The sequence below is a fragment of the Schistocerca gregaria genome, chromosome 2 (genome assembly GCF_023897955.1).
Source record: "Schistocerca gregaria isolate iqSchGreg1 chromosome 2, iqSchGreg1.2, whole genome shotgun sequence".
Taxonomy (NCBI): Eukaryota; Metazoa; Arthropoda; class Insecta; order Orthoptera; family Acrididae; genus Schistocerca; species Schistocerca gregaria.
Window position 1 is genome coordinate 488,397,677 of NC_064921.1, and position 24,642 is coordinate 488,422,318.

The 24,642-nt window shown below is 43.4% G+C and overlaps 1 protein-coding gene and 1 non-coding gene across 3 annotated transcripts in view; both read left to right on the forward strand.

The window, feature by feature from the left end:
• The window catches only part of LOC126327557 (nephrin), a 1,259,290-nt gene that overhangs the window by 1,182,319 nt on the left and 52,329 nt on the right, over positions 1 to 24,642 (forward strand). For both annotated transcript variants that reach the window (XM_049995899.1, XM_049995898.1), the window contains exons 3-4: positions 4,425 to 4,604; positions 22,504 to 22,656. In XM_049995899.1, the coding sequence (XP_049851856.1) occupies positions 4,425 to 4,604; positions 22,504 to 22,656 (333 nt within the window). The remainder of the gene's footprint in view (positions 1 to 4,424; positions 4,605 to 22,503; positions 22,657 to 24,642) is intronic.
• Trnat-ugu (transfer RNA threonine (anticodon UGU)) lies at positions 906 to 979 on the forward strand. Its single transcript has one exon. It is a non-coding gene; the product is annotated as a tRNA-Thr (tRNA).

The window sequence follows — 24,642 nt, forward strand, 5'->3', positions numbered from 1 at the left end:
TCTGGCCTCTCAACAGATACCCCTCCGTTGTGGTTGCACCTACGGTACGGCCATCTGTATCGCTGAGGCACGCAAGCCTCCCCACCAACGGCAAGGTCCATGGTTCATGGGGGGGGTGCATCGTCCTGCTAAAACAAGACATTGGGGTGATACCGAAGCAGCTGAGCCGGCCGGAGTGGCCTAGCGGTTCTAGGCGCTTCAGTCCGGAACCGCGCTGCTGCTACGGCCGCAGGTTCGAATCCTGCCTCGGGCATGGATGTGTGTGATGGCGTTAGGTTAGGTAGGTTTAAGGATTTCTAAGTTCTAGGGGACTGATGACCTCAGAAATTAAGTCCCATAGTGCCCAGAGACATTTGAACCATTTTTGTAGCCGCTGAGGAACAGCATACAGTTGCAACATGTCCAGATAAACTGCAGATTTGATGGTAGCCTCAGCGAAGAAGAATGGCCCGATAGTTCCATCGTGCAATAGCGCGCACCAAGAATTCACCTCTGGACTGCCTCTGGTGCACTCCATGATCTCGCCAGGGGGTTGTGAACCCCAAATGCGCACATTATGGCGATTCACTACTCTACTGACAAAAAAGGTCGCTTCGTCGGAAAAGGCAATTCGGGCACTCTTTGTGCATTCGCACAGAAGAAGAAGATGATGGCCAAGTGGCCGAAAGAACAGATACCATATTATTACATATAAAGTTAAGGCTCACCGGCCACTTGACCATCTTTTTCTTCTGTGCGAATGCACAAACAGTACCGGAACTCTTACGGGAATCGGCAACGCGCCGCGAGTAATGAGTATAATGGGCGGGGGCACTACGAATGTAGTGCAGGGCAATACGTTGAGAATGTGGGTGTCGCGGGAGGCGTGCCAGAGATAAATCCCTGCAGTCGCGCTATCCTCTGTGTCCTCGATGGCTCAGATGGACAGAGCGTCTGCCATGTGAGCAGGAGATCCCGGGTTCGAGTCCCGGTCGGGGAACAAATTTTCATCTGTCCCCGTTGACGTCTGTCAACGCCTGTAAGCAGCTAAGGGTGTTCATTTCATTGTAATTTCATTCTAAAGAGCTGCATTGTCACCGATGGTAGCTGTTCTTTCGGACATGCCCGAAAGAACAGATACCATCTTAGTATAGTATAAATACTGCTGGAAACAAAATAAAAACTCGACAACAACACTCGTTTTCCCCAAGCACCATTGGCGGCTGGAAGAGGGAGAAAGGGCGTGTGTACATGTCAGACTGTGAGAGAAAGAGAGAGAGAGAGAGAGAGAGAGGGGGGGGGGATTGGGGTTGAGTGAAAGTTGTACACAAAGTTCTTCCGTCAAGCATCGTTAACGTGGCTTGCGAAGTCATTCTTGCCTCTGGCGTTCCTCAACCCATTTGGGTGTACCGCACTTTCCTGTGTAAGCTATTCCTCCGACATGTCAGTGAGAATAGCGATTGCAATCCGGTTGGACAGTGGTTTAACAGCTGTCCAGATGATAACGCGCTTCTGTGTCATCAGAGCGACAGGCGTGCCATTAGAGAGCTCGGCACGGGCCGGCGGGCGCAGTGAATACAGTTGGAATCGGGCTCGGCGTGCGGCCGCGCGGCAGTTCGATCCCCATTCAGAGTATTTTAATAATGGCTGTCGGCGGTGCGGCGATTACAGCGGCGGCAGTAATGCGGCAAATATCGTTAATGGCGGAGTCGCTAATCTATCAGCGGCGGTCGGGGCGCTTGTTGTGGGAGGGCGAGCAAACACCCGTCTGGGGCCTGGCGGCCTGGCTAACGCCACAATTAAATGTTAACGCCGCCTGTCCGCACTCCGCCAGCACTCCCTGGTGCCGGCCCGCCGCTCACACCAGCTGAGCCCTCATACTTGTCGCTAACTGAAAACTGCGTGCACGGCTAGCCGCTGCTCTCTCTCTCTCTCTCTCTCTCTCTCTCTCTCTCTCTCTCTCTCTCTCTCTCTCTAGGTGTTACAAAAAGGTAGGGCCAAACTTTCAGGAAACATTCCTCACATACAAAGAAAGAAAATATGTTATGTGGACATGTGTCCGGAAACGCATACTTTCCATGTTAGAGCTCATTTTATTACATCTCTTCAAATCACTTTAATCATGGAATGGAAACACAGCAACAGAACGTACCATCGTGACTTCAAACTCTTTGTTACAGGAAATGTTCAAAATGCCCTCCGTTAGCGAGCATACATGCATCCACACTCCGTCGCATGGAATCCCTGATGCACTGATGCAGCCCTGGAGAATGGCGTATTGTATCACAGCCGTCCACAATACGAGCACGAAGAGTCTCTACATTTGGTACCGGGGTTGCGTAGACAAGAGCTTTCAAATGCCCCCATAAATGAAAGTCAAGAGGGTTGAGGTCAGGAGAGCGTGGAGGCCGTGGAATTGGTCCGCCTCTACCAATCCATCGGTCACCGAATCTGTTGTTGAGAAGCGTACGAACACTTCGACTGAAATGTGCAGGAGCTCCATCGTGTATGAACCACATGTTGTGTCGTAGTTGTAAAGGCACATGTTCTAGCAGCACAGGTGCAGTACCCCGTATGAAATCATGATAACGTCCTCCATTGAGGGTAGGTGGACGAAACTAAAATGAGCTCTAACATAGAAGTTAAGTGTTTGCGGACACATGTCCACATAAAATCTTTTCTTTATTTGTGTATGAGGAATGTTTCCTGAAAGTTTGGCCGTACTGTTTTGTATCACCCTATATAATGGTGCTGTTTCTCAATTCATGTTACGCGCTTCTAGAGGTTGTACAGGGGACTTAGTAGATCGTTTTACGTAGGAAGCCATGTTCAGAAACGTCATCCAACGACGCTGCAGGCCATCATAGTTATAGACGCCGGCGCCTTTAAATGTATGTACGAGGGTGAGTCAAATGAAAACCTCAAATATTTTTTTAAATATTATTGATTGTGCAAAAGTGGTACAAAGCTGTATCACTTTTCAACATAATCTCCCCCCCCCCCCCCCCCCCACGTTCAATGCAAGTCCTCCAGCGCTTACAAAGTGCATAAATTCCTTTAGAAAAAAATTCTTTTGGTAGTCCGCGCAACCACCCGTGCACCACGTGACGTACCTCTTCATCAGAACGGAACTTCTTTCCTCCCATTGCGTCTTTGAGTGGTCCAAACATAGGGAAATCACTCAGGGCAAGGTCTGGTGAGTATGGTGGGCAAATGCTGCGCTGTCTCTAAATAATGCCTCAGTGAAAACGGTGTACAAATAGTTACAGTACCTCAAAGTTTCGACGATTCACAGACAGATGGCGCAGACGACTTCCTCCATAGGTTACCGTGACGATTGTGATTTCAGGAAGGCATTCGCCCACGAAGTTAAATAATGAAATAAAATTTGGCGAATCCTGACAGAGTTGACCCCGTGATGGACGGGAGAAACGCTAGCAAAAGGAAAAGAGGGAAGTTGGAAGCTAGTACATATAAATTTAGAAGATAAGATGAAAATATATAATACAGTCCTAGCCGTTTCTTCTGTCCAGAGTGTTACGACAAGAGTTTGGCATTGCTAAGTCGACTTTTTAAGGCATTAAGAAGAATCGCAATAAAACTTGGAACTTTGAGTTAAAACAAGACGAAGTAGGAGGGAAAGGACCACTGGACTAATGCTTGCTACCATTGACGATGCTGTGTACACCGGGTAGAAACAATAACGCAGTGCCGGAGTTCCCGTAAGAGCAACCGAACTGCCGGCTGCAGCGGGAAGATTTGCTGATAAATTAAGCCCAAAAAGTTTCAAGGCTAATACTGAATGATGGTTCTTTCGGCGATCGGTCCTATATTTCTGAAAGGAAAGTATATGGTGGAAGTTTAAGAGCAAACGTAGCATCTGTTGATCAGTTTCGTAAAGAGTGAAAGCCTGTTTTAAAGACGGGAAATTTGTCTTTGGCACAGATCTATAACGCAGATGGAACTGGCTTGTTTTGGAAGTCCATTTCCCGACAATATACAGGCTACAAAGAAGGACAGTTCATACTCCTAATTTCAGTCTAGGGTGACTAGTTTAGAAAACATTTCTGTGATTGTGACTTGCAGTAATTCGGATTGGGACTCAGTCCAATTGCCGGCCGCGGTGGTCTCGCGGTTCTAGGCGCGCAGTCCTAAACCGTGCGACTGCTACGGTCGCAGATTCGAATCCTGCCTCGGGCATGGATGTGTGTGATGTCCTTAGGTTAGTTAGGTTTAAGTAGTTCTAAGTTCCAGGGGACTGATGACCACAGCTGTTAAGTCCCATAGTGCTCAGAGCCATTTGAACCAACTCAGTCCAATTAGACCGAATTAGGAGGTTTGACTGTATTTATAGATGTGTAAGACGCCTGTAAATTAGAATTGTATCACTTGACAACATAGAAATTGTAGCGGAGAGTGAGAGTGTGTTGGTGACGCTGTTGCAGGCTTCTCGTCGGTGATCCCGGGCTTCCCGCGCTACTCGGTGATGGGCGACGCGCGCGCCGGCGTCTTCAACCTGCGCATCAGCAACGCCACGCTGGACGACGACGCCGAGTTCCAGTGCCAGGTGGGGCCGGCGCGCCTCCACAAGGCCATCCGCGCCAACGCCCGCCTCACCGTCATCTGTGAGTACCCTCTCTCCTCCACTCTCGCACTGGTGGAAGGCCTGCACTTCATATGTCGCGGGGGAAAGTTACTTCTATGCCGTGAATGTATAGGGCTTTCAGAGTCTCTGCGGCAAACGTCTACGAGCGATAGATCACATTGTGGGGATCAATTTATGTTACACACAAAATGTTCACTAACGCTTGCCGGTGACGCCACGCATCGTTTAAGACTGACTGTGCACATGAAAGGCGGCACGGAATAAGAGCCCTGCGGCGGTCGTATGCAATGTGTGTTGCCTATCGTCCAGTCATTTGCTCCACGTGAAACGCAGCAGGCCCAACAAAGTTTGGTTGCCAATGCGTTAATAAAATATCTTTTTTCTGCGTAGAGACACTCATTCTTATAGTTGTCTTGTTGAAAATTACTCTATAATCCTTGAGGGTATTTTAGTTCCGTCGATACAACTACAAGAAAATGCGTGTTTTTCTCATCAGACACGTTTCGCTTTATTGACGTAAAGCATCATCAGTGGTCTGTAATTAAAGATATGTACAATTTGATTTGTTTTTAATATCGAAAAACAGTTCGTTAACAATGTGAATGTATGTTTTCCCGACGTATACAGCTGGGGAAGAGTTCTCTGGCTTCCAGCCGGGTGGCGGTGTCTTCAAACTGCCAGGTTTCGGCGAGTGACATACTCATCATCTTCTGGCGAAGTCAGATGAGTATGTCACTCGTCGAAAACTGGCAGTTTGAAGACACCGCCACCCGGCTGGAAGCCCGAGAACTCTTCGCCAGTTCGTTAACAATTTGTTGGATTTTACTTACGGTAAATTCTGCTTGGCTTCTCGCCTACATCAATAATGCCGCCTGCTACTACGTGATTGGTGCCTTTCTTCATTAGACAGTGATACTTGTAGTCTAAGTTTTCGTTGTTCTATAGAACTATGCATTTCTTACGTATTACGCAGCGTACTTGTTCGTAGACCACTGTTTACTGTTTATTTTTTATACTTCTATGTGTGTATTGTATTTTGTAATACATACATAAAATTGCCACTAGTTTGTCATTCACCTACACTTTTTTTGTTAATTATATGTGAGTTATTCTATTTAATTGTGTTGCTGTGTACTTATATATTTTGTAAGGGTGTTGAAGGAACAGTGATGGAGGTTTAAAAAAAAGTAGGTAGGGAAGGGAGAAGCAAGGATGAGTGGACATAAGTGCATGGTAGTGTGATGGAGAGTCAGTTGGAGGTTAAGGTGAGGAGCAAGAAGTGAAATGAAATTGGGGGAGTCAGGGGAGGGGATGGTATGGGAGAGGGTGAAGGATGGAAAAGACTCTTTTCTTTTTCAGACGATTTATTCAATTATTTATATAGTTTGTGGTTTACAATATTTATTTGGTCATTGAGTAATTATCTATTTTGTGTTAATGCTTTGTACATGTAGAAATTTTCTTGGAGGGTGAGTAGGTGTCCGACTTTACTAATTCTTATGATGTTGTATCTTTTGCAATATTGCTTGGTCTGTGATATTCCTTTTTTTAGATAACCTGCAAATGTTGTGTGGTTTGTGCCGTATTTCAGGGCTGTGGTGTGTTCTTTATATCCTGTGTCGGATGTTCCTCCAGTCTTCCAGAATATATTTTTCACAGTCTCTGTAAAAGTAGAGTGGAATAACGAAGTTATATTGTATAGCTGGTAGAAGGTTAGTAGGAAACCCCTTTGGGAATATTTGCGAAGGCATTTCCAGTTCAGTAATTTGCCTTACAGCCAATGAAAATTCCCAGAAACTTAGGTAAGATCGGTTTATGAGAATTATTTCTAATTTAAGACTGAGACAGAGTAGAGTCGATGACTCGTTCGAGGGCAGGAAGGAAGATTAGGGTTTAAAATGTCGTCAATACTGAGGTCATTAGAGACGGAACGCAAGCTCGGATTGTTTCAAGTATGGGGAAGGAGATAGCCCGTGCTGTTTCAAAGGAACCATTCCAGCATTTTCCTGGAGCCTCTTACGGAAATCACGGAAAACCTAATTCAGGAAGGCTGGAAGTGGATTTGAACCCTCTTCCTCCCGAATGCTAAAGTGTGCGTCATTAACGACGGCGGCCGAGTTTAGGTGCGTTCTGCGCATCTGACACAGCCAGCCAATGAACAGAGAACGACGTTGCCAGAGTTCGACTGCACGGACGAGTGTCTTCAGTTTTAGAAACGTTCACTCATAAATAAAGTAATTGAACAAAAGCAATGTCTTGGTAGCAGACTTTCAATAAAAGAATGTTTGGAAAAAGCATTCTTCATACCAATTGCTTCATATTCTATTAATTAATTAAACCAAACAAGCAATAAGCCTCCTAATTCAGGCGATAGCAAGGAAATTCATTCTCACTAACCGCTTTTTCGCAATAAAGAACAGCGGTAATTGTTTATTTCCTGATGAACTTCGACGAAACGTTATTTAGTCATACTAACAGAGTTTGTTGGTATTTTGGGTGATTCATTAAAGTCCTCAAGGAAGACTGTTGAATGACGAGCTGCGTTAGCGTAATGGTCAAAGTGTTTGGTTGCTAAGCAGATGGTTCTGAGTTCAAACCTTGTTAGATTCTTAATATGTTCTTTATTTAAAAACAATATCGAAGTGTCTTACTTCATGAATTTTATTCGTTTGAATGTAATTTTTTGAAATTTCTAGTGGCAACTAAAATCGAGCATACGGAAAGTATACGCTGTGGACTTTTACCTCCACAAACTCTTCAAAATTTCGTGCAATGGTTTACTACATTTAATACTGCACAATAACTGCGTTGAACATCGAAACAAAATTAAGTTATTTATGGGGGGAAAATATCAGTCAAGAAGATGTGTAAAAATTAAATTTTTGGGTCAAATAGTTTTTGTAAAATCGAATGATAAGTGTGTCAAAGCAGTCGGAACACCATGTGTCTGCACAGGCGAGCAGTGCAGTGATGACAAAATCGCGGACTGCGCGGAGCAAGTCTCTGTAGCAGCGAAAGGGTTAATGCGGCCGTGGTTGGTTTACTTCATAAACTGCGCGCTCCCTCCTAAACGTAAGTTTGCGAACTATACTATACTATGGCGCTGCTTCTCTTGGCGCGTGCAGCTGGCAATGCAGCAGTCTCCTTTGTCTGGGCGCGCATGCGCGAGCCGCCAAGATACAAAAATTTAACTATAGTTCACTGTGCTAACCACTGCGCCACGAGTTGCACAAGATATGCATTGTTCCTTTGTCGCTGTCGATCGCAGGAGATTCAGTGGACAACAGTTTGCGTCTGCATCAGAGAATAAAAACCGCGGAACTGTGTAGGTAAAGCAAGTGATGCACATTTCTTCTGCTACTTGCGCTAGATGCGTGTTTTCTGTATACGTCACAGCATAAGCTGGAAAATGTTCAAATGTGAAAAAGATAAGAAAGTATAAAAAAATTACAAAGGAATAAGCCTACATGCTTACTTTCATTAGAATCTATTCCACTATGTTTGCATTATACTCGCTATTTTTTTACTTCAAATTATTTACCATTTTATTTTTTGCCACTAGTAATTTCTAAGTATCAGTCACCTGTTACATATCAATACAAGGAGCTGAAGCCGTGAAAACAATAAAACATACTAAAAAAGAGTAAGGGCACTGTTTGTAATTAAAGGAAGACAAGAAGGATCCAGTTATTGATCTTGTACCCTAGACAGTCTATGGCGCTCTGCTATCGGCTGACTGGCGTTTATACATAGCATCCAATAAAAGCCGAACAGGGGAACCTCATCACGCCCACTGTCTACAAAGCCTTAATCCATCCAAATCTATTTGCCCATGGCCGCGTGGGGGTAGCTGCGCGGTCTCTGGTGCCTTGTCACGGTCCGTGCGGCTCCCTCCGTCGGAGGTTCGAGTCCTCCCTCGGGAGTGGCTGTGTGTTGTCCATAGCGTAATTTAGTTTAAGTTAGATTAAGTAGTGTGTAGGCTTAGGAACCGATGACCTCAGTGGTTTGGTCCCATCAGACCTTTCCACAAATTTCCTATTTGCCCATGTCACATGAACCTTTCACTCTACCAAAATTACGCCATGCATTTTTCCTCGCATTCCGTTTCCGTCTACCATACTCCACTAGGGGCGTGTAGTTACTTACTTTCCGTCTCTTTACACCAAGCTGTGCATCGTTACACCCATGATTATTAACACTTATACTTCGCCACGGTTATACCAACACATACCCGCAACCTCAACACTACACACACTACACATCTTATCACAACGAGACGTTACCCGCCTCCCGGTATTTGGCTATGAAGTCAGAGCTCTATCCCCCTTTCCAAGTCTAACAGGATTCTCCTCTCCCTCATCACATCACGGCTCCTCTTCGCCTTCATCCTTAGTTCCCTCCCTCTCTTTCCAAATGATGGGTTTGGTGTCCTCCTGTGCAACTCTTTCGTGGCACGTCTTGTCCAAACAACCCTCTTTTCTACAAACTCTTTTCAACGTCCCTCCTCATTTTCTGCCCATTACCTATAACTCCTGTAAAATGCAGTGTTCCACATTTTTAAATAAAGACTATCGTCGACTGACTGTATTCGAAAAAGGCAACAATAGTCTCTAAAATCTTCGATGTCCAACCGCCTGTTCCAGTATGTTTGTAACATGTAAATATTTTACACTTTTTAGTTTTTTGGAAACTATGTTTGTATGTTTTATAAACAGACTCGTCTGAACAGCAGCAGTATACAGGTACTTCTTCTAGACCACCCTCGCACTGACGGGCGAGGGAATGAAATAGCAAAAACGAAAGAAAAAAGTTTTCAGCAACGGCTCTATTTTTAAATAGCATTTGCGTCCGTCGCGGTATCGCAGCGGCTGCTGCACGCCGTGCAGCGTCACTTCCCGGACTTCATTTATTGTTTTTATGATTTTTCTTCCCGGATTTGGCGTGGAACGGAAGTATTTCCTACCGCAAGTACTGTACACGTTGCCGGCCATAAAACGTATAAAACCTCATACTAATAACACGTACTGGCTACTTCACGAACTAGATGTCAATTAGAGCAATTTTGATTTACAGGAAATTGCCGCTGAGATACCCTTTCAAATAACGACCCGTGTTCCAGCAACTTTTAATGTGTTAAGCTGACAGTTTCAGGAAGTTTTGGGCAATCAATCAACGTCTTGTTGGGGAAGTTGTTTGCCTGCCTTTGCCAGCTTTCGATTAGTGCGCCGAACTACAAGCACACAACTCGCCTGCTGAGGGACGCCGGCGAAATTTCAAAATCTCTGTCTTCACGTTACGTGCACGAGTGCTGCAAACGATTAAATAAAACTGATGTGTCGTATGAGGACGGGTATTGTCATAAACTTTTACGTTTAAAGTGAACTTGGTTTCAGTCTGACAATTGCCTCTTCTCGAATAATAACATTATATTACCGCCATTACGAAACCGAATGAATATTGGCTACTTACTACAGCTGCATCTACGAATGCAACGAGTATACTTAGAAAACCAAGAAAAGTGTTTTACCCGCGTTACCTCTTCTTGTGCTTTTATCGCTGCGTCATTAATTGAAGTAGCTGATACCTTGTCTTAAATATTTCAATATATAGAATAACGGTTGCCGGACTCAAAATTCCGAAATAATGCGAGCTTGGAAACACAGTGGAGTGTATCGAGTGCAAATCTGTTACATTAACCTTGTGAGCATCTACCTGTCGCCCTCATGGCCTGCATACCTTCTTTCTGAACGGTGCAACCATTGGTGTTTATTATAATTTGTTATTATTGTACAGTAACAGGCACACAGCGCAGAGCTCTATATGTAACTTGACATCGTTTAATTTGAAAATGCCTCCACATTCACGTACTGAAAAATGACTGTATGCCACTGTATGTGTCAATCCCTGTGCTTTATATACGACAGTGCTAGCAGACTAATTATAGCGTTGTATTTCTGAACTGTGGGAAAGTAGAAACAAAAGTGATTCGAAGCATTTGAGATGTGGAGCTCCAGACGAATGTATAAAATTAAGTGGACCGATAAGGTAAGGAAAGAGGAAGTTCTCCACAGAATCGGAGAGGAAAGGAATGCATGCAGAACACTAAGAAGAAGAAGGGAAAGGATATCTTACTGCTGGCCGGCCGCGGTGGTCTCGCGGTTCTAAGCGCGCAGTCCGGAACCGTGCGACTGCTACGGTCGCAGGTTCGAATCCTGCCTCGGGCATGGATGTGTGTGATGTCCTTAGGTTAGTTAGGTTTAAGTAGTTCTAGGGGACTGATGACCACAGCAGTTGAGTCTCATAGTGCTCAGAGCCATTTGAGCCGTATCTTACTGCTCGTGGGAGAAGTGAGAGACACCTAGTATTTTTGCTTATCAGTTATGTTGAATATAAACATGAACTAAGTCTCTCGAGAGATTTAAGTTTCACGTGGTGTCCCTAAAGCGATTAAAATGAATGCCCGGATGAGTCCAATGAAAACTACGTGGTCAGTTTCCTTCCCCGTCATTTTCCTACCCCAGCAACGCTCCGAATCTAATGCCAGTGTCGTCTAAGGGATATCAGAGCCTTGTCCTCCTTCTTACTTCCTTTGCTATCCAGTCTGCCTTCCACGCAGGAGTGATAGGCGTAGACTGCGTCACGCGGCTTCTACCAACATCTGCCCTAAATTAAACGAAGCATACAGTGTAGGACAGCGGCTAACCGTGGCACACTCTGACACAGCCCAGTGGCAGAGAGCCAGTAACTGTGAGGGTTAGCTGCTGTGCTTGATACACAACACAGCACAGCACAGCACGGGCAGCTGTGTCTGCGATTGCACGTCCCCACCTTCCTGCCCCGCAGCCGGAAAAAGGGGAGACGAGTACGCGCGATTGCCTTCCCTTTGGGCTGTTGTGACCCAATTCGACGCCTTCGCTGAGTGCAGCAGCAGCAGCGACGGTTCCGGATTCGACAGGAGGTCCGCCTCCTTCCAGTAGCAGACATGTCCGGATTTTTTGCGGCCACGCCAGTAAATCGAACAGGCCCCAACTTTTCCACCTTGGCACAACTGCAGCTGGCTGACGCGTACCATGTGAATCAGTTCGTTGATAAATGAATGATGACGGAATTCGACTGTACTTATCACTCTTTCATGACATTTCCCAAATAGATGTACCTAATGGTTCGATTCTTCAATGTATTTCTGCTACTCATTTTAGACATTCTATTAAAAGAAATGAATTGCAATTTCATCACAGTCGTACTCTGATGGAGAAACTAATGCCCTGTTCTTAGGTCATTAAACAGTTATGCAGAGCATAAACCACCTCCCGCACCCACTTGTATTGCATTCTGAAATCAATTAGCTTGTTGTTTGAATGAGTTTGTTTTGAATCTGACAATGAAATGCAAAAAAGAAGCGTACCCCCCCCCCCCGCCACACACACACACACACACACACGCGTGCGCAAACACACACACACACTCGCAGGTATGTTGCCCTCGAAGTTCGACAACGTACGAGTACATGGTTTCAGCATGACGGTTGCCCAGCGCATTACGCAATTGAAGCACGTGACGTATTAAACCGTGATTACACTTGGTTGGTGGATCGGCAGCGGTGGACTTGTTAAATGGCCCGCTAGGTCGCCGGATTTGTTTCTGTGGTAATATTTAAAAGATAAGATGTACAAGCAAGTGCCAACAGGCCGTGAAGACATGGTCGACCGCATCAGAAACGCCTGTGCTGGCATTCCCGCAGGTATGTTTCTGTCCTGTGTACGGTCATTTCAAAACGGGATCACTAAGTGTATTGAAGTTGGTGGTACTTCGTTTGAACACTGAGCCTGATTGGAAAAGTTGAGCAGCGTTCGCCTCGAGCCACGGGCACAGTCGCACGTCGAATAGTCCCCTGTTCGATATGTCGGAGGGAAACAACGTTGAGAACAGAGTTTTCAATTATAAATTGTCAAATACTGTCCTGTCCTACCCTAGCACCCTGGAGGTGGGGTCTCACGTCCCATTGGATATTCATGGGCCGTTCAGTAGCATATCGTAAATTATGTTTGTGTACGCATTTATATTCCTCCGATTACATCGCCATCTGTGGCGAAACGATGAAAATCCTTCGGACAAAACGTGTGTAGATTTTGCCGTAGACTCGCAATCTGCAAAAAAACAAAAAAAAAATGGGGGTTCCCATTGAAGATTTAAAAGTAGCCTCGCCACCCACGCACGGGTTGGCGTGGCGGGTTGGTTGTGATATCGTTGAATGTCCCCATCCGAGACAAAGAAACTGGAATTATAGCTTGTGTGTAGTTTTCGAGATATTTCAATGTCTTCGGTTACAATAAATACCCTGTATATATACGCACTGTAACAAATGCCGCGCGGTCTTGGGCGTCTTATAACGGTACGCGCGGCTTGCCTCGTCGGGGGTTCGAGTCCTCCCTCTGGCATGGGTGTGTGTGTGTCGTCCTTAGCTAACTTATGCTAAGGACAAGTTAGATTAAGTAGTGTGTAAGCTTAGGGACCGATGACCTCAGCAGTTTGGTCCCATGTACCACAAATTTCCAGAAACAAAAACCGAGCGAGGTGGCGCAGTGGTTAGACACTGGACTCGCATTCGGGAGGACGATGGTTCAATCCCGCGTCCGGCCATCCTGATTTAGGTTTTTCGTGATTTCCCTAAATCGCTCCAGGAAAATGCCGGGATGGTTCCTTTCAAATGGCACGGCCGACTTCCTTCCCCGTCCTTCCCTAATCCGATGAGACCGATGACTTCGCTGTCTGGTCTCCTTCCCCAAAACAACCCAACCCAACCCAAAAACAAAAAATTGTAACAAATATGCGTGAAATATGCCTGAAAAGGTAGGGCGTTGATGCTCGCTTCCTGTTTGAGCTAGGAACGTGGGATAAAAGTTTTTGGTTTAGCCCGAACCAGCGGCCATTTGTATAGCCATTCGGGCGTCCGTCTTACTGTAGCTATGTTACAGTATATCCAGCAAGGTTTGAACGACGAACCGGAGCTGGCGCTCAGACAAATTGTGCGAATCGATTAATTCATTTTGCAAAATATTTTAACTGGGATGAAATGAGTGCTGAGCGAACGGCACCATTTGTATGCGCACAGTTCCGATCTTACGTGCAAAACGTCACATGTAGAAACCTTCGGATTGGAGCGAGGCTGACGGTTCACATTTGGTCCTCCGGTGTGTCCGATCTCAGTCTTATAAGTTTTAATCGCTTGAAAAATTCTTGCTTCGTTTCAAATTTACATGTTTTCCTGGAAAGTTTTTGAAGCACGCCGCTTCTACAGTTTCAACTTCTATGAATTGGTCGAAGCTTCCCAAGTAGGTACATAAATGGATAAAGTCAAAGCGAATTTTTTTTAATCCAATAATGTTAACCCCTTGTCGAGGTACGATGTAAGTTAAATGTAGCACATAAATACGTTCTTATTTGAACTGAACGCGCGGAAACTGTTTAAAGGAGTTTTTTGGGCGCATCACTTCTATGTTTCGGACTTGTGCGAATCGGTAGAAATTTTAGAGGAAGGTAGACAAATACGTGTAATTAATTGCTGTCCTGTTATTTTGTGACAGGTTTATCCGTTGCCACAATATAAGCAATATGGTTCGAAAGATAATGAAAACACACACTGGATCATCAGGCATATCCCCAGTGAACAAAAATTTCTAAAGTGTGTCAGAGTAAGATCTGGGAAGCAGAACTAAAAATGCTCCTATCATAGCACCAAAAAAGGGAAATATGTCCTGAGCAGAGTTAGGGATGGGGAAAAAAAAAGAGGACTAGCTTTCGAACTTACTTGGCAGCTTCAAATACATTTAAATGAAAGGATCTTGACATATTCGCTGTTTTTTACGAGTTAAGCCCACTTCCACAGCGCAGCGAGTTTTCTTACACCCACCCCCTGTTACTCGTATGGGGATGGATGTAAGAACAAATAGATACAAATTTATGTGTTTCTAGAGAGTGGGATCCATCTGCAACAGGAAATATCCTTGAGTGTGGGTGCATCTATAATAGGAAATATCTGAGAGTGAGAATGCATGAATCCTCCTAAACCTTAATGATACCTTGTATCATATTGCATGATATTACAAATGCCATGTTGAATGACATGTGTCATGTAATACGACGTGACATCATGTGTCTCGTTACTTTGCGTGACACGATGCATTGCATTACGTGACAGGGGTTCTAATACGAACAAATAAAAAAAAGTGAATTAGTCAAGATGTTTTCATTAAAAAGTCATAATGCGACAAATTAAGCCATTACGGGAAAGGTCTTGGTCATGATATATGATACAGGCAGCGCTGGTCATTAGAGCTGATTATCGAGGTCCACAACTAGCGTGTGTATTTGTATTTTCGTTTCTTATAACCCGCGTTGGACTATTATGATGTGTATTTATTTACGAGCACAGTTTCGGCTATTGTCCCGTTTTAAAGTAACAGCTAAAAGACCTACTCATTGTCAGGGATACATTGACTTCCAAAAAAATTGTGAGTGCAAAATTTAATATTAAAAGCTATACCACTTTCTAACTTTGAAAAAATAATTTGACTTGTGCAAATTTTTGAGCATAGAAAGTCTGCTAAAATAGCAATGATGTTGAAATTTCTGATGCTACAGCTGTTACTTGAAAAATGCACAACAGCCCAAATACAATCTTAAATAAATACACTCTTTTAATAAGAGATCAGGCGGAAAATTTCATTACTAAAATAATTTTCAGTTGTGTCCAAGCATTTTAGAACTGTCTTATTTCAAAGTAATTACGTTTAAATATGTAGATTTTCTTATTGAGGTAAGTTGGGTTGGGTTGCGTTAAAAGCGTAGTGTACAAGTCAGTGCATAACATCTTCTCTCGATGATCCGAGCTTTAGGAAAGTGTACAACCAAACGTAAACACTCTTCTAGTTAAGCGAGGGCTACTGTGAACACCAGTACGGAACATTGAGAATGCATTATGACTTATTGATCTCAGTGACTCTCGTAGCATTTGGAGCACGCCTCGGCACTGTAACAGTATTACGATTAATAACTACATATTATGGGATGCATATGACGTGAGTTTTTATTCGCGTAGCTATTTCAGTCAGTTTTCCAAAAGCTATTGATTTTACACCTTTGATATTTCTAATTTACACCTTCGATATTTCTAATTTAAGTCATATGCTAAGTATGATAAATCATATTTAATATGTTACGTTCTGGACACGTATATATAAACAAATAAATAAATTTCAGTCGATTTCCATTCAACTCCCAGGTAAGCTACTGACGCAGTACGAAAGAGTGTTCTCCATGCAGTATACACAGATATATCTAGGCTGTCCAGCGGCACAATTACCTATATTACGTTACCCATTTCTCAGTCCCCTGGTGCAGAATCTTGAAATAAAGCAAAGCTGAAAACTGTTGCATTACTGCCCACGAGAAGGGGGCCGTCAGTGCGAAGCAAGACTTTTGCCGGTGGAGCTACGTGAGCAACAAGTACGAATGCCAACTAAACTAGTTAATATAAAATTCGCTAAACGGATGGCTATTTCTTTCATGCCACAAACGGTGACAGTAAAACAAAAAACCGTCACAGTTGGTAGTTACAGATGTTTCTAGATCGTTTCTCAGCATCAAAATACAATTATGGAAGTAAAAAATGCAGTCAACGCACATTTCTCTGTGGAATGAATAGTCTTTCATTTAACTTCTGTCGTCATTCTTTCAGTATAAATAAAATTGTATAATAAAGAAGAGGAGATTGGAATGTTCAGTGGTACGAAGCGTACGAATTTATTGCTAGCAGTGAAACTATTTATGTGGCTTTCGACGTCACCGGAGCCGTGTAAAATTAATTGCGGGTGGCGAGCCCTAGAATTCAATTATTTGCTGTGATTGTGAGCAGCCGTCGTCAAATGACATTCTGCACATAGCTGCGACGCGCGGAATGTGTCGGGGCAGCCCCGCCAGCGGAACGGTGGCAGCAGCCCGTGCGCTTCCGCCGCTTATAACTAACTTGCCGTGAATATGCACCTCTGTGCACTGCGACGGGACGGCACGCGAACGCTTCCAGCTAGGTGGGGGCTCTCGGGAAGTCCCGAGCCGTACTGCATTGAGTTGTTAGAAGGAATTTTAAAACACACACTATTTAGGAACGACTTTTTTTGTCCATACTGAAACGCCCTCTTCGAAAAATTTATGAATTACTGTGCTGATAAACCTCTTACGTTATTTGATTTTCAAACAGCGGGGCAAAACTGAACGTCCTCAGACATTTCTCTCTTTACGTATTCTGATCATTACTAAACTGACACACAATATTTTTAGCGCAACGCAATCTGACTTTCAATAATCCCTACAAAAGAATGGCCCTGACTAACAATTACCTATACCTTTCATGAATCACGTACCTCACAAAAATCTTCGATACTCAAACTACTGCAATACAGCCTGCGGCAATACTGCCATTTGAATAAAAGATTCTAACTACTGAAGGTACTAACTACTGATAGGCATAGTTAGCAAATGAAAGATTTTGATAGAGACCAAACAATGTATTTTCCTTAACAATGTTCAAAAGTCATCATATATATAAGTTCATTATATCCAATATTACAAATTTACTCCTTCTGATGGACACACGTCCAGATCGTCCGCTCTCAAAATTCTGCTATCTCTCTCCCCACATCCACCACTGCTGGCGGCTCACCTCCAACTGCGCAACGCTACGTGCTGTTCACATCCAACTGCCCAACACTACAATAGCGAATATTCCAACAATGCCAATCAATCATAGATTGCACACAGCACAGCTAGTGATTTTCATACAGAGCGCTACGTGGCGTTACCAACATAAAAACCTAAACAGCCTACTTACAATACTACCACCTCCCAAAATATGGAAAACAAAGAGCTAGCAGCAGAAGAAATTTGTTTCACAATATCTATGATGAAGAAGTGCTCATGATTTTTAAGTAATGCATTGTAAAGCCCATGTTTACTACACTTTTTTTTTGCTTCGAAATATCGTTTCTCATATTCCTGAACATTCTGTCATATCCCTGAATACTGACCTTTCCTCGTGGGATACCACGTGTATTAGAGACTTGAGAGACTTTCTTGTAAGGTTGACACAGACAGCAGTTGCCTATCAGCATGTTAAAACGGACAGTAAAAATCAAGCAGAGGAAGGATCATGACCATGTGCACCTTTATATTCTTCCTCATTCTTTAATAAAACTCTCAATAATACCACGACGCAGTCACATGCTCACAAGAATCTCATTGAAATGAAGTTAATTTACTAATACATTGAGCAGTATTCGTCACACTATACGTGTATTAAAAATCCGTACTGTAGTTGTCCAGCTGGAGATGGGGCATAACGGAAAACTATGTTCTCACTCTTTACGTGGTGGTAGTTGTAGGGCAGCAATTTGAAGCAAATATCTCTAAAAGACAGTTAATTAATTCTATCGGCTTCAGTAGCAGCTTCTGAGGTCCATGAATCACAACCAGATATCATCAGTTATGAACAACAGTGGTTCGAGAGAATTGGGGACCGCCAAACATCTAAGAGGATTGCAACAAGGAACACAAATATTTCTATATTATGGTCTGAGATGAGCTGACTGCAGTCTTTACCACTTCCTGTCATGAGAAAATCACTAAAATGACGTATTAAGAGCCGAGAGCGTTTCAAGTGCAACGTCGATGATTTGCGTCTTTAACCACCCCGGACATAGCAGCAGATGGAGCTATGTGCGAGGGCTCCCTGGATACGAAACATTCGGTGCACTGAAGCAAACAATAGGTGAATATTCTTGGTGTTCCGATGGCTAGAAAGCTACAGTGTTTCTCGTCCGCCAATAGGCCCGTCAGAATGAGCAATACAATTGAAAGTCCGGTGTAATACGAAATTCATTCTGTATTATGGTTTTTAGTGGCAGATGAACTTCAAAAGTGTTGACATTCGCCGCAAAATATGTGATTTATACGGACCGAACATAATGACAGACAGTGTTGTGCGTCAGTGGGGTTTTTTTTCGGAGAACGTTCGTGATGACAGTAGTAACTGTCCCTCTGAATTCACCAACGAACTGGTGCAAAAAAAAAAAAAAAAAAAAAAAAAAAAAAAAAAAAAAAAAAAAAAAAACAGAGAAATTCAAGAAACCGGGCGTTTCACATTATCTCAGCTATCGGACGTCTTTCCGCAGATGCCTCGCCGTTGTTTGCATGAGATCGTGGCGAAACAATAAGGCTACTAAAAGCGTTGTACTCTTTGAGTTGGGAAACTCTTTTCTGAGATCAAGACATAACTAATGACTGCTTCCCTGGGCTATATTTTCCATTTTGATTGGAAGCAGAAGGCCAACTGAACAGAATTGGTAATCGATGACCAGACATGGGTCTCATACGATAAGGTGCACGCAAAACATCAGTCAGTGATGTGGTGTCATACCGCCTCGCACAAAAAAACGGAAAATCATTTCGGAAGCTTACTGCGAGATGTTAAACTGAGAAGAGTAAATCCAAATAAGCGACACTTATCTCCTGATTTTCGTATCGTGTTCTTACATGACAATGCTAGGCCACGCCGCTGACAGAAAAATTGTCGCGTAGCTCAAATGAGACGCTTCTGAACATGCGTCCTACAGCACAGACTTGCCTCCAGGTGAGTTCCTCGTCTTCACGCTCATAAAAAACTGGCTTGGCTGCAAACGCTTTGACTCTGACGAAGAACGTGAAAACGTGGTCACGGGCTGGCTATAATCTCTGGCAGCAGAATTTCATGTGGAGGAAATTGTCGATTCGATAAAATATATGCTAAATGTTTAAATTTGAGATGTTGTTATGTAAAGAATTAATCTAAAGGGTTCTTTTTAAGGTTTTTTTTTTGTAAAAAGTCTACCTTACCTACTCCAGTATTTTAATTAAAAGACTGTCCGCCCCGGTAGCTGAGTGGTCAGCGCGACAGACTGTCAATCCAAAGGACCCGGATTCGATTCCCGCATTTCAACCCCATCGACGCGCAAGTCGCTGAAGTGGCGTCAGATCGAAAGACTTGCACCAGGCGAACGGTCTACCCGACGGGAGGCCCTCGTCACACGACATTTCATTTCATTTCATTAAAAGACTAACGAACATTGCCTCCCAGATAGCACTCGTACTATGTTGTCTGCTTTTCGGTGTAGATCTACTCTGACAAAGCTGTGGTCTTGTAAGATAACAGTGAAAACATCCATAAACAATGTTGAGGTGTGGTTTTCAGAAATAAACGCACATATGTCAACTACTCTCCTGATCTTCCTAGTAATCCAACTTAAATATCGCCGGACGTCTACGAGGTGTATGAGAAAAGTAATGAGATTGACTGTGGATGATATGGCAACGCTGTGTTGCTCTGCTTGTGTAGCTGGTGTGTTCATCCTTTCCAGATGCGCAGTCCGACTAGTTTCAGCACCGCACAGCCGTCGCGTGCTTTCTGAGAGCGTCATTAGTGGAGTTGTGTTTTTGTTACGTGTGGAACAAAGGAATTTAGAGCAACTTTATGTCGTCTAGTTTTGTGTTAAGCTCGGGGAATCAGCAAGTGTAATTGATTTGATAAATTCAAACAGTGCTATGGGGAGGGTTCTTTAGAAGAGCACAAATCATTTTCGGGAGGCCAAGAACTCATTGAAAATGAACTTCTCTCGGGATGACCCTCAACTTCGAAAACTGACGAAAACGTAGAACGTATACATGCTCTTGTCAGATCAGACCAACGTTTAAAAATAAGGGAGATGGGTGACTTGTTCAATACTTTACCGTATACTACATTTTGACCGAAGTTTTGTGCATAAGAAAGTTTGTGTCAAAACAGTGCAAAAAACTCGCAGCCGAGCAGAAGAACAATCGAAGAAACGTTCCTCTTGGTCTTCTTGAGAGGATTGGCAGTGACTATAAGAATAGTGTGATCACAGGTGATGAACCTGGATTTTGAATTCGATCCTGAGACAAAGCGGCAAAGTGAGAAATGGCACATAGAGTAATTTCCTGGAACCGAAAAAAGGTCGGCCGGGTGGAGTGGCCGAGCGGCTCTAGGCGCTACAGTCTGGAACCGCGCGACCGTTACGGTCGCAGGTTCGAATCCTGCCTCGGGCATGGATGTGTGTGATGTCCTTAGGTTAGTTAGGTTTAAGTAGTTCTAAGTTCTAGGGGACTGATGACCACGGCAGTTAAGTCCCATAGTGCTCAGAGCCATTTGAACCATTTTGAACCGAAAAAAGCTCGAATGAGCAAATCAAAGACCAAAATAATGCTGACTTGCTGTTTTTGACATAGTTGTATCGTCCGTAAATAATTTGTTCCTCCAGGACAAACTGCCATCCTAGTGCTTTACAAAGATGTCCTTGAAAGGCTTAGGAAGAGGGTGAAACGTGTGAGACCGGACATTGCAGACAACGCCGCATGTCACATGGCCACTTCCGTCGCGAAATTTTCGATCTAAAAAGGCATTCCTGTTGTTCCACAGCCCCCATATTCGCTGATCTGAGTCCTTGTGACTTTTTTCTTTTTCCGAAATTGAACAAATGTCTTAACAGGTCATTTTGGGACTCTGGAGGACATTCTAAAGAGGGTGACCGACATGTTAAAGGCCCTGCCGCTGCTACAGTGACTGGGAACTAAGACGGTGTATAGCTGGCGAAGGGAACTACTCTGAAGGTTTAAAAAATTAAGAACTTTGGTAGAAAAAAATTACTACCATTACTTTTCTCACACAACTCTTGTGAGCGGTTTTATAAGAAAAATTCCGGGGTGGATTTAATCCTCTATCGCCTCTGATGGAGCCAGTAGATGTTACGCACAACTGTCGAATCGTTCATAGAGGTATCTGAACCATTTACGTTCGATGTGACACATCCAACTGCACTACGTAACATCTCAACTGCACGACAACTGCTTTGACGTATGAGTCCAGGTATTTTATTTAACATGGTAGAAATATGTTGCTATATCTCATGGCAAGTGCCAGCAATATGGAAAACGATGGAAAGCAAATATTGAAGTGATAGGTTTTCCTTGACTCACAATGTATAATGCTGCACATAGGCACTCGACAAGCTTCATGCGGAGTTCATACAGAATACATCTCAAAGTATATCTGTCCGAAGCTCTTAGAAGTAGATTTCACAAGTATTTTTGTACCCTCTGTGAGATCGTGTGTCACTGTTCGCGTTGAAGGGAGGAAGGGTTATTTATTGAAAATTTGTTGTAAGGTCTTATGGGACCATGCTGCTGAGTTCATCAGTCCCTAAGCTTACGCACTACTTAGTCTAACGTAAACTAACTTACACACACACGTCCATGCCCGAGGGAGAGCCGTGCGGCCCGTGACAAGGCGTCCTGAGACCGCGCGGCTACCCCTCGCAGCAAAGGTTCTGTATTTTTACTTTTAGTTCTGCCTATGGTAACACACACACACACACACAGAGAGAGAGAGAGAGAGAATACGCTTTAACATATCTAGCTCCAAGTTTGAGTGACCTCATGTGTTTTATTGCAGTGGAATATTTAACAAATACTGTAATTTTTTCTCAGGCGATCCGTTATCGGGCTGCAGCAAGAAAAAAAGGATTCTTTTTTTCCGATGTTCATAAATAGGAGGATTGTTGAGAAAGTTGTAGTAGTTTAGCCAGAAATTTTCCTTGTGTAGTCGTTAAATTCGTAAACCGAATCGACAGGTCCTTTATACGTGCCCATATATGTAAATTAAATTTATTTCTTCCCATATATTATCTCATATCGTAGCCCCCATGTTTTGCACCTAACAATTCTATTAATACAAAAGTGTCTCACTTTATCTTTGCATTAGCTGTCGTTTGAAAACACACTCTTATTCTTTATTGTTTGACTAATTTCTGTTTCAGCTCCTCCGTCTTCCATAGAAATCGTTGACCACCCACCAAATTCGAAGATAGAGATAAAAGAAAACGAGGAATTCGAGCTGGTGTGCCAGGTGAAGAACTCCAAACCGGCCGCTAAGATAATATGGTACCGAGGGAACGTCGAGCTCAAACTGGGTGAGTACAGTGCACGCTCCTTTGACCCAGTCGTCTACATATTTGAGTGCGTCTGCTGCTGAAGCAGGAAGTTTCCAGGCCAGTTCACAGCGTGAAATGAGGCAGAAGTGGAACGTGGCTCCATGAGCGTAACCAGTACAATGTCTGATTTATAACAATGGTGTCCAAAATCATCGTCGCCGGAGACACCAAACCGATGAAGGTGATACGGAGGACAAACATGTTGATCGGAAAAAAAGTAATGTGGTATGATAATTCATCCGCCACCTAGCTTCCGAAGGCAGGACAAGTTTACACGGGCCGAAACAGGAATATCGCACATTTCGCACTCATCTGAAGAATTAATTCTCACATAATGAAGAGGAATAAAAATCAGTGGAGACAAGGATAAATAAGTCGGCTGTTCGCACAAAACAAGATCTTTTCCCGCAATTACAAAAATTACCCTGGAACTGTTCCAAGTTACAACATTGTCATGTACCGTGGAGCAAATACCCTACTCAAATTTTAAGTGTTCCAGTCGAGAATATCTTCTCAATACTGTATTTAATCAGTGGTACTCTACAACACACTACTCATCCGTAAGTGAAATTAGATTAACAAGAAGTATTATCAAAAACGAGTTAAAATTTAGCAGGATTTTTAAACAGTAGCTATTGGTACCTAACATAAATTTCCATTCTGAAAATAGGAATGTCTGATATTCTTCACGGGTTTGCAGCCGGATCATTTCGTCCTCCAGAATATCAGCAGTTATTACGCCGGGAAAGTCTACGAAATCACAATAGGAATGTCTGTTAGGAAAATTTTAAAGCATTAGAGAAACTTAGTTCATTTGCAGATATCACGCGTACCATGGTAGCAAACCGTTCTCCTTGTCGAGGTACAAGATGGTGCACGAACGACGAAGTATGGCCTGACCACCACACATTAAGTAACTAGTTTTAAAAAATTTTCACCATAAAACTCTCCAACTGAAGAATTAACAATATCCTCTAAATAGTTGTAGTATATTATACAACATCTATTTGTCTTACAACAACAGGAACAACAGAAATGCAGGAAATAACTTATGGCAGTTTCTAGTGCGTATTCCTAAAGACACTAGACTGAAACAGCCACCGTGGAACATCGTGTGTTCCCTTGGTACACTTCTAGCAGGTGCAGCTCTCTCCCATACAGTCATTCAACTTTAGTATCACTTTAACACAACAATTGTTTCAGGTCCTTCACGAAACATAGTAAAACGTTCCACTTGAGTGCACTATTTGTGGCTGTCTATTGTAACGAACCGCACTCGAGGCAAAATGTGGGCTGTCACCAGAGAGACGCGAAACGTTTGCATATAGACCAGAACTATGGTGATCAGTTGTGGACATTAGTTTCGTGTCTAGTTCATACTCTGTTTGGCAAGTTAATTTTGTAGGCATTAACAATATACGAGAAGGTCTAATAATGTTTGCCAGTGAGTCGATGGTTTTTATTTTGGTAAATACACCCCAGCGCTAAAGGCCTAAAATTAGAATGACAGACTGCTTCTGCAGTACATGTATTAGTGTAACAATACCGTCTGAATGTAAAATCTGTAGAGAAGCTATAACCAAAGAAACAACGGTTGGTAACTGACATACCGTTTCGGTCATTTAACCTGAAATGCGTATTCATTGTAAGAACTTAGCGATGGTAGTAGCTTCGCGTCCTGTTTGCACTTGGTCGTCCGTCCTACGTATCAAAGGATGAGTACGTTTAATCTACCACTAGAGTGATGAACTACTATTGGTAATTGGCTAGAGGGATTACTGCCTTGCTTCAGTGTACAAGAGATTTATTGGACTGTGTCCTGCGCGCATATATCAAGACTGCAAACTGGACGCCCCCTCCGTCCGGCATGAGCTACAGTTTGCCTTACTACGTGCTGGTGCACAAGCCGCTGCACATCAGCACCGTTTAAAAGGTCTTCCGTGATAATGCGTTTCTCTGTCTGTG